This window comes from Condylura cristata, unplaced genomic scaffold, assembly GCF_000260355.1.
Source record: "Condylura cristata isolate star-nosed mole 26May11 unplaced genomic scaffold, ConCri1.0 scaffold00013, whole genome shotgun sequence".
Classification (NCBI taxonomy): domain Eukaryota; kingdom Metazoa; phylum Chordata; class Mammalia; order Eulipotyphla; family Talpidae; genus Condylura; species Condylura cristata.
Genome location: NW_004567114.1, coordinates 16,047,127 through 16,062,178, shown reverse-complemented (window position 1 = coordinate 16,062,178; position 15,052 = coordinate 16,047,127). Strand labels below are relative to the sequence as shown.

The 15,052-nt window shown below is 35.2% G+C and overlaps 1 protein-coding gene across 1 annotated transcript in view; it reads right to left on the bottom strand.

The window, feature by feature from the left end:
* CEP128 (centrosomal protein 128kDa) overlaps positions 1 to 15,052 on the bottom strand; it is a 173,644-nt gene extending 158,592 nt beyond the window's left edge. Inside the window, exons 1-3 of the mRNA XM_012724388.1 lie at positions 15,021 to 15,052; positions 14,038 to 14,199; positions 11,639 to 11,725 (exon numbers count right to left, since the gene is read on the bottom strand). Coding sequence (XP_012579842.1) covers positions 11,639 to 11,725; positions 14,038 to 14,184 — 234 coding nt within the window. The 5' untranslated portion in view covers positions 14,185 to 14,199; positions 15,021 to 15,052. The remainder of the gene's footprint in view (positions 1 to 11,638; positions 11,726 to 14,037; positions 14,200 to 15,020) is intronic.

The window sequence follows — 15,052 nt, the reverse complement described above, 5'->3', positions numbered from 1 at the left end:
ACCAATGGCCTCTGCCCAGCACTTTATCAGACAGAACTTCTCTTTCATTCATTCAAAGACATCAAATCCCAGAAAACCCTGAGCCCGGATATTAGATTGTTAGTACTAAGGATTACAGTTATCCAAATGTTTCCTTCAGATTTTTAGGGAGTCAGATAAAAGGAGATGTAAGAAGGCATCTTTTTAAATCTAAAGAGTTATATATGAAGACATACTAAATATTGAAACTGAAGTCCAACATTGTACATACACCTTAAAAAACAGATTCAGGCCCTCCCTGGTGGCGCAGCGGGTTAAAGCACAGCACTGAGAATCTAAAGCCGCTTCCGCATGAGTTCGATTCCCGCCTGCCCCGGAGGTGACCACATGGCGTGGCAGACCTCTCCTGACCCGCCCGCTGCTCCCCTCAGCAGTGTACTTCGTCGATCTGCCTGTTCTGCTCCCCACTCTGTCTCTGGTGAATCCTCTCACCCTCCGCATCTCTGGCCTGTACCCCAGTTCTGTATGAATAAATAAATCTTAAAAAAAAAAATCTTTAAAAAAACAGATTCAATTAAAAGTCGGGGAGAGGGAAAAAAAGCTGAATAAAATCTACACATTCTGAGTTGCTAAAAAATTCTGGTCTAGATATCTTATCCAAGAATAAATAAAGAATAGTAATAAAAAATAACTAGTGGATCCATAGAATAAACAATCGATAAACCTTTAAAGGTATCATATAGAATAACTAGTCAAAATACAGCATTTCCTAAACTCAGTTCAATTTAAACTTATTCTGAGACATCTGGTTTCCCTGGAAAAGAGTAGAGAAAGAAGGTTTAAGGGAAAGCAGAGATGAAACAGTAAATGAGCCACATATGAGCAAAGTCTTTGTCATTCTCACTGCTTGAATTTATCTTTTCTGAAGAAACAAGATTAAAATTCTAACTTAAAAGAAGAGCTGGAATTTCAGCTGTCGACTTCTGCTGTTGATCTCACTTTTGAAAAAAAGGCGAACATTTCCATCTCCTCTGTCCCAGCTCCTCTAAATGTATGTAGGATACCATGCTGCCTCACTGCTTGCCAGCAGGAAAACCAACATATCAAGGAAACATATAGGTGAGGCCCAGGAGAACCAAGGTCTAAGTTGAGACTAATTTATACATAAATCAGACCATATGTAATATATGACTAAGCCAAAGATTTTACAAAATGAACACAAACTAGTATATCAGTAATCTACGAAAAAAACTCAAAATAAAATTAATGTTAAAATTAATAAATTCAAATCTCAACTAATATGAGAAAAATACTAGAAAAGCAAAATGACTGTAAGAACACACAAGTTAATGCCAGAAGCAGCGTTATTAACTTTTCCTATGTTTATCTCTACTATTCACATCTTTTTAACTGAATCTGAGGTCATGACCCTTTTGATGCAAAGTTAGCTGCTCTTTATTATTGCTTCTTATTTGAAAGGAACCTGCATTTACTAACTGCACATTTTTAAAATTCTCTCTTCAACACTGATTATCAATAATTTCACTACGATGCAACTATGAGTTTATTTGTAGCTAACTGATTTATGACCCACAGAAATCATGGAATCTGTAACTTAATTTTACATATTATGAATGCTCAACCAATCATCTGATTGAATACTGTTTCTACACCATTCTATACCGCCCTCTCCTTCTGGAAACCCACTTGCATTTAAGTTATTGTATCTTTTTACCACTCTAGAGTGCCTGGACTCTTTTCTGTCCCTCCTCTTTGTGCTTATCTATAATACTGCTGCTATTCTTTTTGTTTAAATATGAAAAGTTTGAGAGATCATTTAAAGTTCTTCCTTCTGGAGGGATCTGGCTTTGCTTCTAGCAGAAAGTACTGCTAAGGTCACTGAAAATCCCAAATCACCTCAATCCAATTAGTGAAAAGAGAAGATTCTAACTAAGCTTCTGTCCCCGTGAGGGCTGGGCTATTTTCAGTTTATCAATTCTCTTATTTTCAGTTCATCATTTCTCCTAGGCTGTAAGCTATGAAGTCTCAACTGAAAGTTGAACTCAGTTGAAAGAGTTCGGGAACCCCTGTTTTGGTTCCCTAGTCCCAAGAGTCTCTACTGGTGGTTCTAATCCCAGCCCAGCTGCTTTAAATCACCTCTTTTGAAATTGGCTACTACCTTGAGGGAGGAAAAAAGGCCTAAATGCAAGGCCCACCCTTCTACACTTCCAATTTTGTCAGATCTTGACTATAAAATCTCTCACTGTCCTAATAGCTCTGTCATGATTTTACTTTTTTTTTTTCTGTGTTTCTTGTGTTCTGAGTAGGAGAGGTAATCTGAAATAATCTTTCCTACCAATGACAGAAGCAAAATGTGCCAGCCTTCTTGGCACATGCTTTTATTTGCTAATAAATGCCAAGTTAATTGTAACTAAAAACTAAATGAATTTTTGTTCATCACACACACACACACAATCCCTAACAGAAACAAAGTCACTCCAGGACATACAAAAACATTGCAGAAATGACACATTATTCCCAAAATCTAGAAAGATTAACAGAATTTGGAAAATTAATCATTTCAGAAGTAATACAAAGACTGAGGCAAAATATTTGGCAATCTCCTATAAAACTCTTTAAAAAGCTATCATAAGTCATTTGAACCATGAACAATATGATATATAAAAATCAAAAATGACTTATAAATGAATGAAGTAGATTTCTAATTACTCTAGCAATTATTACAGCAAAATTCACTTAAGCTACAAAACTAAAAACGTAATAGGTTTACAATCTACACTTAAAAGTAGAAATAACACAACAAACACCACATAAAATGTAATCATGGTAAAATAGATGCAATTTGATGAAAGCTCAATGAATGCTTTTATAAAGAGTTCATGAGACAGACCTCTCAGTGTACTGACCAGCTGTTGAGTCCATTTCCTTTCACTTCCCCTTCCTTGAAATACTATAAAACCAGCATCACGGAACAAGATGAGAAGCAGCAATGTTACTATCCCCATTATGAGCTGTTTTCCTGTATATCTCATTTGTAACTCCATAAAATGATTCAAATTTCACTTTCAGTATGAATATTTTTTCATTTCATTGCTGCACTGTCATCTTCACTGAAGTTTCTTTCTAAAATTATTATTTTTTATAAATTTACCAAGATTATCATTGGACTAGGAGATGGTACTCAACTATGTACATTTTCACTCTGTGATCAATTGCCAAGAGTTCAAAAATAATAATTTGTAATTTACATAGTAATGTGTAAACTGAAAAGCAAGCAGCAACACTTGTACTTTACACAGTCACTCATTGCTAATATACTGTTTATTGAAATTTGAATTGTGTTAAGAACTGGTATTTTTTTTTGACCAAACAAGATTAATAAAAATTCATAACTCAAAAACCCAAAACCAGAACAGCTGCATTTACTTTCAAGTTCGCAATCCCTGCCCCATACATTCTGTAGAGGTTTCATAGCCATTTTCTGGGGGAGGCTATGCTAACTAGCTCACCAGAAACTTAGGTTTTGCATTTTCTTAAGTAGAAAATATTGACTTTCCAAAATTCGTAATATTAAGCTTCTTGACCTAGAAGGTTTAAGCCACTAGAAAAGTAAGTACTAACTCCATAGATAGTATCAAGAATGTCTAAGAAGTAAATCATTCAATGAAATTTAGCTTTAAAATAAGACAAGATGAAAAAATGAGAAAGAATCACATGTGTAAAGTTTCTTGGTCAATATGAAGGGTCAACAACTGCTTCACCAGAAACCAGTGTATTTCATACACATTCTTTTTTTTTAGATTTATTTATTTATGCATACAAGAGCTGGGGTACAGCCAGAGGTGTGGGGGTGAGGGGGTGTGAGGATTCACCCAAGACAGAGCAGGGAGCAGAACACGCAAAACTAGTAAGACAAACACTGCTGAAGGGGGCAGCCAGTGGATCAGGAGAAGTCTGCCACTCCATGTGGGTCACCTCCTTGGCCAAAGATCAAACTCATGCCATGGTTACCATAGCTTCACAGTACTGTGCTTTAATCCATTGCATCACCAGGGAGAACTCTACATTCCTTTTTTTAACAAAAGGATTTATTTTCACATTGCTTACAGCAATGACTAGGCCTAGTGAGTAACTATACAGAATTGGGAGAAAACTAGGGCATAGTCCAGGGATGCAAGGCAAGAGAGGATTCACCAGGGACAAAGTGGGAAACAGATCAGGCAGATTGACTAAAATACACCGCTGAGGGTTGCAGTGTGCCCGACAGGAGGTCTGCTGCACCATGTGGGTCACCTCCCTGGCCAGCAATAGAAGATAGAATTCAGGCTGCTGTAGCAACAGCATGAGAGAGCTGAGACTTAAGCTCTACATCACCAGAGAGGACCCCTATTTAATAATAATAATAGTCACTAATAAATTCTTGAAAGAGATCTACCACTACATGCACTAAAAGACCATAAAAGAAAGAAACTGAAACAGTGATTACTAATATATAAATGTCTACCAAATGTTAATCAAATAATTAGCTTCTTCTATACAAACACAACTTTTGAAAAAAACAGCGACCAAGTAGATTAAAATTTCTGAAAACACTTAAAAATCCCACTTAGTTTTTTTAGATACTTTTACTCCAAATTGTACCTTAATCAATAATTGTCCCTTAATATATTGCCTAATATGTAGAAATGCAAGTTAATTTGGTCATGTATACTTATTCTGCATTTACCTCTTTGCAGTTGAGCAGAAACTAGAGTGTAAATACTTTGTCTAACCATTTAATTTTGCTTTCACTTAAGTCAAGTTCTTTGTCTAACCATTTAACTTTGCTTTCACTTAAGTCAAGTTCTTAAGAAACATTGATAATGTACACAGCACTGGCAACCATAGAGATAGTTTGTGTCGTAAGTTCACATGTAGGCATAATGTTGCAAATCAAAAAAAAAAAAAAGAAGTACTTTGATTTACAAATGTTCAGGGTCAGCTTGAAAAAATTCAGGGCAAATTGAGAGCAAAAGAGATTTTTTAAATGTTGTCCATAACAGCAAGGAAAACAAAAACAAACAAGTGGGATGATTTTAAACTAAAAAGTTTCTGCATTGCCAAGGAAACTATCATTAAAATGAAGATACTCCAGTGAGTAGGAGAAAATTATACAAGTAACACAGAGCTAATATCCAAAATACACAAAGAATGTATACAACTCAACAAAAAGAAAACAATTAGCATTTGAAAAAATGGGCAGAAGATTTAGCTACTTCTGCAAAGAAGACATACAGATGGCTAGTAAAAAATATTCTTTTATCACTTAGCATCCGGGAAATGCAAATCTAAACCATAAAGAGGTAACACCTCACAGCTGGTAACAATAAAACCAGCACCTCACCTCAGGAAACAATAACCCATACCAAAAAGGCCAGAAACAAGTATTAGCAAGGGTGTGGAGAAAAGGTAAGAATATAGATTAGTATGATCCCTATGGAAAACAGCATGGAGCTTTCTCAAATTTTAAAAAATGAATCTACTATACCAGCCAGCAATTCCTCTCCTAGGTATCTATCTGAGGAATACACAACACAAATTCAAAGGGACATGCATTCCTCTGATCACTGTGGCAAAATTTACAATAACCAAGTTATAGAAACCACCTAAGTGCCCAACAACAGATCAGTGGATTAAGAAGACAGTGTATAGACATAATAGAATACTATTCAATTAAAAAGATGAAACCTTGACAGATGTGACAATATGGATGGAACTGGAGGGGATTAAGCTAAGTGAAATAAATCAGAAAGAGAAAACTAATACCAGATGATGTCACTCATGTAGACTTTGAAGAAATAAAACCAGGGAACAGATCAAATGAAACCAAACACAAACCTAGAAATGTGAATGCACAATTGAGGTTACCTTGAAGGGAAAAGTTTGGGAGGGGCCATATGGACTGGGTTGGAAGACTATAAGTATTTTGGGGGTAGAAGTAATGTATTAACACACACTACAAAAGGCGTGAATCTATACCTCTAAACCATACAGTGCTGTAAGCCAATGATAGACAAATAAAAAATAATAATTAAAAAGAAACAAATATACAAGGATTATTTTACATAAGATTGGAAAGCCCATTGTATTAGTATTATCACACTAGAGGCAATATTATTGGCAGATGTAAATAAAAATTTTATACAGGACAATAATGTTACCCATACATAAATTGTTCAAAGCTTTACGGTTGGCTTTCCTTCACAGCCTGTTTCTCTACAAAATGCCAAGGTTCATCTGGCAACACACTGCAAAATAAACTGGTTGTATACTTAATTTTATCAGCACTACTTTGGTTCCTTACAGTTTATTTATCTTCTACTATTTAAACTAAGAAGAGGAGGGAAAGGTGGAGAAGGGAAAAAACTTCCATAAAATTAAAAAGTGCAAATTTATAATTTGCATGCCTTTCTGGTCCCAACATATGTTGTGAAAATGTATTTTATATTTTACTTGGCAAAAGATTATTTGCTCTAACTGCTATGCCTACCATCACTCCAAAAGCTGATTTATGGAAATATAAACCACAGTAAGATTCCTAAAATTCAGAAATTACTTTACCAATGAGAAATCACTTTTACTTACGGAACTATTAAAATGAAATCCTATAACTAAAAGTCCATATATCACATGTATTCTATTCACAACTTTAAAGTTATCTTTAAAATAATTTCACATAACATTTTGAACAAGCACTCATAGAAAGTAGTATTTTCGGTGAACATAACTACTTCTCATGAAATACTCAGAAAATACTCATGAAAATAAGTCAGGGGAGCAATATCATGTTACCTGACTCAGCACACATTGGAGTCAAAATAGATGTTATCTATCACTGTGAATGCTACAACATATTATAGTCACAATAATACACACCTGAAACTGAAGTTAGGTCCAATGAATTCAAGAAAAAGAAGGTAACATGTACTGAGTGCTTATAATAGACTAAACATATACTAAGACTTAAACGCTTTAAGGTAGAGATTACTAGATGAGTTGAAGAAATAACAAGAACATAAATGTTTACCAGTATCTAAAACTGTGACCACTTCAATGAAAGGCAGTTATAGTTAGGGATGATATGATTTTTCAGATGATAAAATCTACGCTGTCCAAAGTCACCAAGATGGTGCCTGAAGAAAAATCAGACTTCAATTTCAAAGCTAACTTCCAGGTATACATTTACTAGTCTCAAAGCAAATATCTATTAAAAAATACTTTCCTGCCCAGTAGTTTCATGGAAGACTGAGTAATAAAACTTTAGGCATGTGACTCTTTCAACTTTATTCCTAAGATTTGAAAACCAATTACAAAAAAAGATAGTCCTATGAGTGATTGGAATTTCTTATACATTACTCTTACTATTTAGCCTTGAATTTATTAAAAGATTGTGAGCAATTTCACCCTCGGGACAATCAGCCACACTCAACCAGAGAGAACAGGCAGATATCTTCAGATCTTCAGATAAGTGGCTATGCCTGGCTCTAACCCACTGATACTATTCTTCTGGGGTGTCACTAGTATATCTGACTAGTGAAACCCACTGCACTTTTTTATTTAACATTCAAAGTCTTCTAAAATTCATATGCCAGATGGTACCACCCTTTTATGCCCTAAAGGAAATTTTACTCAGAGTACTTAATTAGAAAATAAAAATTACCTATTAATGCAAGCCTCTAAGCTCTAATTTGATAATACAGTATTTTAAACAATCTTTATCTTTAAAATGAACTTAATGAATATGCTGATTTGAATTGAGAGACATATATTTGACCTTAATATCCAGTATTAACTACTTGAGCATCATCGGTGACAGTCCAAATTTCCAATGCATAAGGTATAAATTTTCTATGCTGAATATTCTTCTGTGAGGGCATTGCATTTTTATACCAGTAACACAAAAACATATCCTGTTCACTGATGAATAGAAACAGAGAGTTCTAGAAATACTCTCAACATGAAATTAATCAACTGCATTATTTAACACAGGAGTTTATATTTCAAATCTTCAGAGTAAATTTTAAAATAAAACCTTCCCCACAGGTCCTCTTTGACCCAAATGTACTCAGGCTACCCACAAAAATTCACAGTGTAAAAAATAATCCAGTATGACAACCTCTTAAAGCCATGAAATTCTTGGAGCCCAAAGACCCTAAGTGATGTCATCTGACTAAATACAGTTCACTACTGGAGTGTAAGCAAGAAAAGCTAGTAAAAATATTTTAATGATTGTCACTTAGGAAAGTGGGGCCAGCTGATGCTAGTGCCAGCAACTTGCAGGATCCACTACATGTTCTAAGAGCCAACTAGCACTGCCAACTTTAACAATCCATTAAGGCCAGACCTACCTCAGCACCAGACTTTTCCCCACTTCTGTTTCTGTATTTGTTCCATCTAACTTTCATTGTGGGCATTATACCAGCTGTCATGCTAATGACTTGTGTGACAATGAACTTCTGTTTTCCATCAGGAAGATAATCTCCAAAATCTACCTTAATGTTATAAATTATAGAACCCTTCAAACTCTGAATCCAAAGTCTCAATTTTCAGTAATATAAATTCACAGCATCTTGAAAATGCAAGTGACTGGGACTCAACAAGGTAAATGAATCATGATGCTAACTAAGTTCAGAGATAACATCAATAGCTCTGAGTAGCTGTGAGGCCATGGGCAAGTTAGCAACCACTCTGTGCCCCACTTTTTTTTATCCTGTAAGTGAAGATGAAGCATGCGCCAACAAGATCATTAACAGAATTATCAATAAATGAGCAATGAAACAAACAAATAAATAAATGAGCAAGGTAAAAAAGTGCCTGGGTTGCTAAGCTTTCAGAGAAATTCCCAAAGAGACTACAAAAAGGTAGGTGCTGCTTCTCTACAAAACCCCAAAAATCTCATCACTGATCTACAATGTTACACAACTCCTCTCAGAAAAGACTTCACATTAACAAATAATTAAATGTAGGGTTATAGGTTATAAAGACTCAAGGGAACAACAGAGAAATGATGGCATTTCAAAAAAGTAGTCAAAAGGTAATCTAACATGACTTTTGATCTTTAGACCTTATAAAAACAACTGGACTGATTCTCATAGTTGTCTTGTTGAGGAAGGAAAACATTGCACAGAATATTTATCTTCTGTTTATCTAAGCAAATTATGTTCACAAAATTAAACCCAATAAAATATTTAAATATATACCATACCCATTTCCTGAGGTTTGGTTTAGCTATATCATTTGTAAAATTTAAGCTAATAATTAAAGTTCATTTCTTTCCTAGGGCAAAAGAGTTAACCTCATTCCGTAGGAAATTTCTTATATTTTAAAAGAGAAATGCTAATTTCTCAAAGGGAACTTTTTTTAATTTGTGTGTGTGTTTGTGTGTGCATGAAATGAGATGTAGGCCAGAGGTACAGGGGTTAAGAGGACTCAGAGACAGAGTGGGGAGCAGAACAGGTGGTTCTACTGAAACACAGTGCTGAGGGGAACAGAGGGTGAAACAGGAGATGTCCGCAGTGCTGTGTAGGTCACCTCCCTAGCTGGGGATCAAACTCTTGCAGCAGTGGCTGGTGATAGCTTGATAGTGCCGACTTTAACCTCTGTACCAAGAGGGAGGCCCAGGAAAGACAAATTTTTAACAGCTTGAACATTGGTCAAAACAGATTAAACTGATACAGCAATTATCAGATATGATATATTCCATAGCATTAAATATTTTAATGCTAAAAAGACAGTTTTCACTGGCAAGCCCATCACAATCACTTATTGTGACAAACTCTTTCTGTATTGCATAGCTTCCCAGAGATTGTGGTAGATACTCCCCAAGATAGCTTACAGGTGAAAAGTGAAACTTACTGCCCTATCAAGTCAATGTCATGTAAGACAATGAATGACATACTCCTCTGATATGCTAAAGAGAAAAAATCTTAGAACCAACTGTTTTAACAGAAAAAAAATTTTGGGAAAATGAAGGAGGAAATTCTAGATCAGACTATGGATCAGCCTGAAGCAAAAATAAGTATCTGCCCTCCTGTGCTTTATTTTTTATGTGAGGGGCTCTACAATCTATGTATTGAATTTATGCACATCTACTCAGAAGGCCACAAAAGAATGCTTGAGTCTCTACTTCACATGAATAAAACCACTCCCCCCAAAGTTCATTATTACTAGACACCACAGAGGATTAATAACATAATAGAATAGATTTTGTGTGTTAAGTATTTATCTGGTTAGCAATCTCTACTCTAACACGTAATTTAATTTCCCAATTGATCGTAAGAATTTGCTATCATAACCATCTTCACCATAACCATACCATATTCACCATGACAAAGTAGGTTTGTTCTCTGATACTAATTCGTAAGGCTTATTAATTTCTCACTGATTAAATAAAAAGCAAAGCATAAACTCACATTATTAATGTAGTTAATGCATGAGTTACCTGAATATCTATGGCTCCATCTCTCAAATATAACCTAAGTCATAAAATAATCTATAGGTACAAAAAAGCTCAAGTACATTCTCTAAATGAAAGTAGTGGAAAAATTTGAGAGAAGATATTTCCCAGTACCCAAGCAATTAGCTTCTAATAAAAGCAAATAATGATGACTCTATTTATGCTTTGTAATAAGAAAGTAATAAATCATCAATCACAACTTGAAAGTTATGTGACAATTCAGTGCAGCAGTTATTTATAAGACAATCATATGGTACAAATATTGATCTTATTAGAACATTTACTCATAATAGGAAACATGAAGGAATGAATTTAATTGGCATTCCAAAAGTCTAAGACACTAAGTAAATTCCAGAGAATAGACGGAATTAGCAAAATATTAATTGAAAATATTCATCTTATTCCAGAAAATTGAGGAATTTTTTCTTTTTACATCCTCATGGAAGAACAATTAGAAATTCTTGAAAGGGCAATTTTGATATATCTAGCAAAATTCTAAGTGCACATATTCATTAGCACAGCAATTCTATTTCCAAGAATAGTACATAATACACAAAAATATGTGTACAATAGTAAATCACTGCTATACCTCATGTATCAACAGCTAAAATGGAACATTAACTATTCAAAAAATGAGGTAGAGTCAAATAGAAGATACTATAACACATCTTATTCAATGAAAAAGTGTTGCATACATTTTATGATTCCAGTTTTTAAAGTAACCAAATGTAATTTTATACAGAAAATGTAAAGAAAGATATGTAAGAAACTCTCAAAACTGTTACTTCTTTGAAATGAGACTGAGAAGGGTAATGAGACAGGAGTTTTACTATTTACTCAATAAGGATATATTACTTTAAAGCAAACCATCCTTAAAATTCTTAACTCCCCATGATAAGTATCTAGGTATCTGTAGCCCAAATTTAATGAGTTTCATTTTAATCAATGTTCTGAATTCTTCACTCTGTCTTAAAGCTTTCAAATTCAATAGGGCAAAGTCTGTTGTGGATAACCTAATTAGCAATTCATGTGACATGTTGGCCTATACTACAAAATGGTAAGTAGTCTAAAAGTCAAAGCTGTTCACATAGCCCTACTCCTCAAAAAGTAAGAGAAAATGGAGATAAATGTAAACATCCTTACTTGTTCTATAGTACCCGCCTGTCCGTTAGTATATTCTCGATACTGTCCAAGCATCTGATCTACTTGACGCAGGTTCCGACTGGTGTCCTTTGGAAAGAAAAATGGATTGTTCTAAACAATAATTGACCTTAGCAGTATGTCAAAAAAAAATCACCACCAAACAGTATTTGGCATAATTCATACCATAGTTTTAAGTTGGATATCCATGTACTTACTAAATGTCAAATCTTAACACCCTTGAGAGAGAAGCTCAAATTCATCTGCAGTTTACCTGTATGAAACCTGAAGTACATCATTTAAATCCTCAGCCAAGACTTCATAATAAGTCAACTATAAAAACATAAAGTATCAATTGGTATATCTCAACTAATTGACACCCTCTTTATAAAAAAGGAATGCTGAAAGGGCAACTCTAATAAATTGTGTATAAACACAGACAATAAGGTCAATGTTATTTCTGTTAATTCACCTCAGAACTTATTAGAAGAAAAAAGTATCTTTTAACCATTAGCTATAAACAAGTTTAGTTCTAATCACAACAAAAATTCATTCCCAGATGAATATGCTAGATTTCACCTCAGAGGTAATGGAGACATTTCTTTAAAAATATACTTGACAAGGAGGGGCCTTCCTGGTACCACAGGGATTAAAGTCTCAGTGACATCAAGCTATTGCCAACCACTATGGCATGCATTCAAGGCATGGGTTTGATCAATGGCTGGGAAGCTACCCACCTCTCCCTAACCCCCCCCCCATGGCACAGCAGATGCTCCCCTCAGCAGTATAGTTCAGTAGATTCACCTGTTCTGCTCCCCACTCTGTCTCTGATGAATCATTCCCAACACACCCCACACCTCTGACCTACACCCCAGTTTTTATATGCCTAAGTAAATAAATCTTTAAAAAAAAAAAATATATATATATATATATATATAACTAGTATGGGTAACAGGTGGGAAAGTAAAAGGATTTGTACTCTAAAAATCCATTATTATATTAATATGAGTTTAAAAAGTCTTTGAGTTTAAAATCAAATTACAGCCTTTCTACCAGAAATTAACCTTTTCTTAGCTAAACATACAACCCAAAGCAATTAAAAAACTAAAATCCATGCTTATCCAGTCAAACCAAAAGTAAGAGATTAATGAGTAGGGGAAAAAAGTCCTGAGTTTTCTTCCCGGTGTGACTGTGTGACCCTCTGTCTACTTCTTTTTCCAAGCCCTTTCAGTACAAGGAATGAAAACTACCTCAATTCAAACTTCACTGCTAAAGGTCAACCTAAAATTATCATATTTAAATCAAAATGTTATCCAAATATTCATCATCTGTGAATAATCTACCTAGCCAAAATACGAGCAACTGAGCAACTTCTCTAAAGGTACATGTACATGAGAAACTAAACTATAAAAATTCCTACTGGTTTCAACCCCACTGTGTGTGTGTGTGTGTGTGTGTATTATATTACCTTATATTACTTTAATACATAAATATATATATATATACACACATACATTACCTTATCCTAAAACATTGCCAAAACCTACCATATAAATCAATAATTTTACTAACTCTGTTAAAACAACAGTCCCTAAAGATGTCCTAGCCTAATCCCCAGAATCTAAGCAAACATTACCTTACATGGTAAAAGCAATTTTATAAATTTGAGTAAAGATTGTGAAATAGGGAAATTATTCTGGTTTACTGGATGGACCCAATGTAAGTAGTCACATAGCGCCTTTCATCAGAACACAGATGCAAAGAGCCCTGCGTAGTGGCTCAACAGGTTAAAGCACAGCACTATGAAGTTAGCAGCAGTATCTTCAGCATGAATACGATCCCTGCCCAAGAAGGTGACCCATATGGTGCAGCAGACCTCTCCTGTCTCACCCACTGCTCTCCTCAGCAATGTAGTTTGTCAGTCTAGCTGTTCTGTTCTCACTCTGTCTCTGGTGAATCCTCTCACCACCTCTGGCCTGTGCCCCAGTTCTGTATGTATAAATAAGTAAATCTTTAAAAAAAAAAAAAAAGAGCACAGAAGCAGTAAAGTTAGGGATGGATGTGAAAAAGGACTCAATCCACACTTAAAGGGTTAGAAAATGAAAGAAGGAGGCCACAAGATAAGAAATGTGGGCAGCCTGGGGAAGCTGGAAAAGGAAAAGAACAGATAAGTGCTATGGTCTCCTAAAAGAACACAGTCCTACTGGCATTCTAATTTTAGAGGAATGAGACCAGTGTCAGATTCTGACCTAAAAAACAGTAAAAAAAAAAAAAAATAATAATTTTAAGGCATTGGTTTTGTGGTAATTTCTTACAGCAGCAAGAAAACATTAATGCAACTGATCAAAACTATCTCTCAACTTAAACTACACAAAAATCTAAACAGGAGCATTATAACTGACCTGTAAAGTACTTGTTATAGTGTTGACCTTCTCGGTGACATTTACCGTAGGGCGATTTCGAGAGTCTCTGTATATTGACCTGGTAGTCCATCGATTCAGTCGGTCACGAGAGCGGAAGTGGTCTGAATCGCTGGAGGATTCTGCCATTGATGTACACAAGTCCTAAAAACACAGCCAAGGTAGAAATGGTAGAGTATATGGAAATAACAGATCAATTTATTTACTTCTTCATCTGTTTAAGTATTTATTACTTTAGACCTTTAGCATATTGTAATTTCTATACATGTAGCTTAAACACATAACTCATTTCCCATGTAAATCTCCTTGTTTATGTGTGTGGTATTTTTGGTTTCCCTTTTTTACTTTAAGAAATTCCTCAGACACTAGTCATGCTTACAAAATAAAATCCTTCAATTTTGTGCAACACTGTTAATTAAAAGCACTTCCACGCACAGATTCTCACCTAACCCTACCAAAGACACTGTAAAGTAGATGAGAAAGATAGATTAGTGCCCCTATGCTTAAGAAAAACTCAGATATCCTTTAAGACTAGAACATATGGACCTCAATATTAGGTTGCTGTCCATTTTATTAAGTCATAAAGCACTCACATCAATTTTTTTTAAAGATTTATTTATTTATGCATACAGAACTGGGATGCAGACCAGAGGTGCAGGAGCGGTGAGAGGATTCACCAGAGACAGAGTGGGGAGCAGAACAGGCCCACTGATAAAGTACACTGCTGAGGGAAGCAGTGAGGGGTCAGGAGAAGTCTGTCCCACCATGTGGGTCACCTCCGGGGCAGGGATCAAACTCATGCTGAAGTGGATTTAGCTTCTCAGTGCTGTGCTTTAACCCACTGTGCCACTACGGAGGACCCACATCAATTTTTTTTAAGATTTATTTATTTATACATAGAAGAACTAGGGTGGGAGTGAAAGGATTCACCAGAGTCAGAGTGGGGAGCAGAACAGGCTACTTACTGAAATACACTGCTGAGGGGAGCAGCGGACGA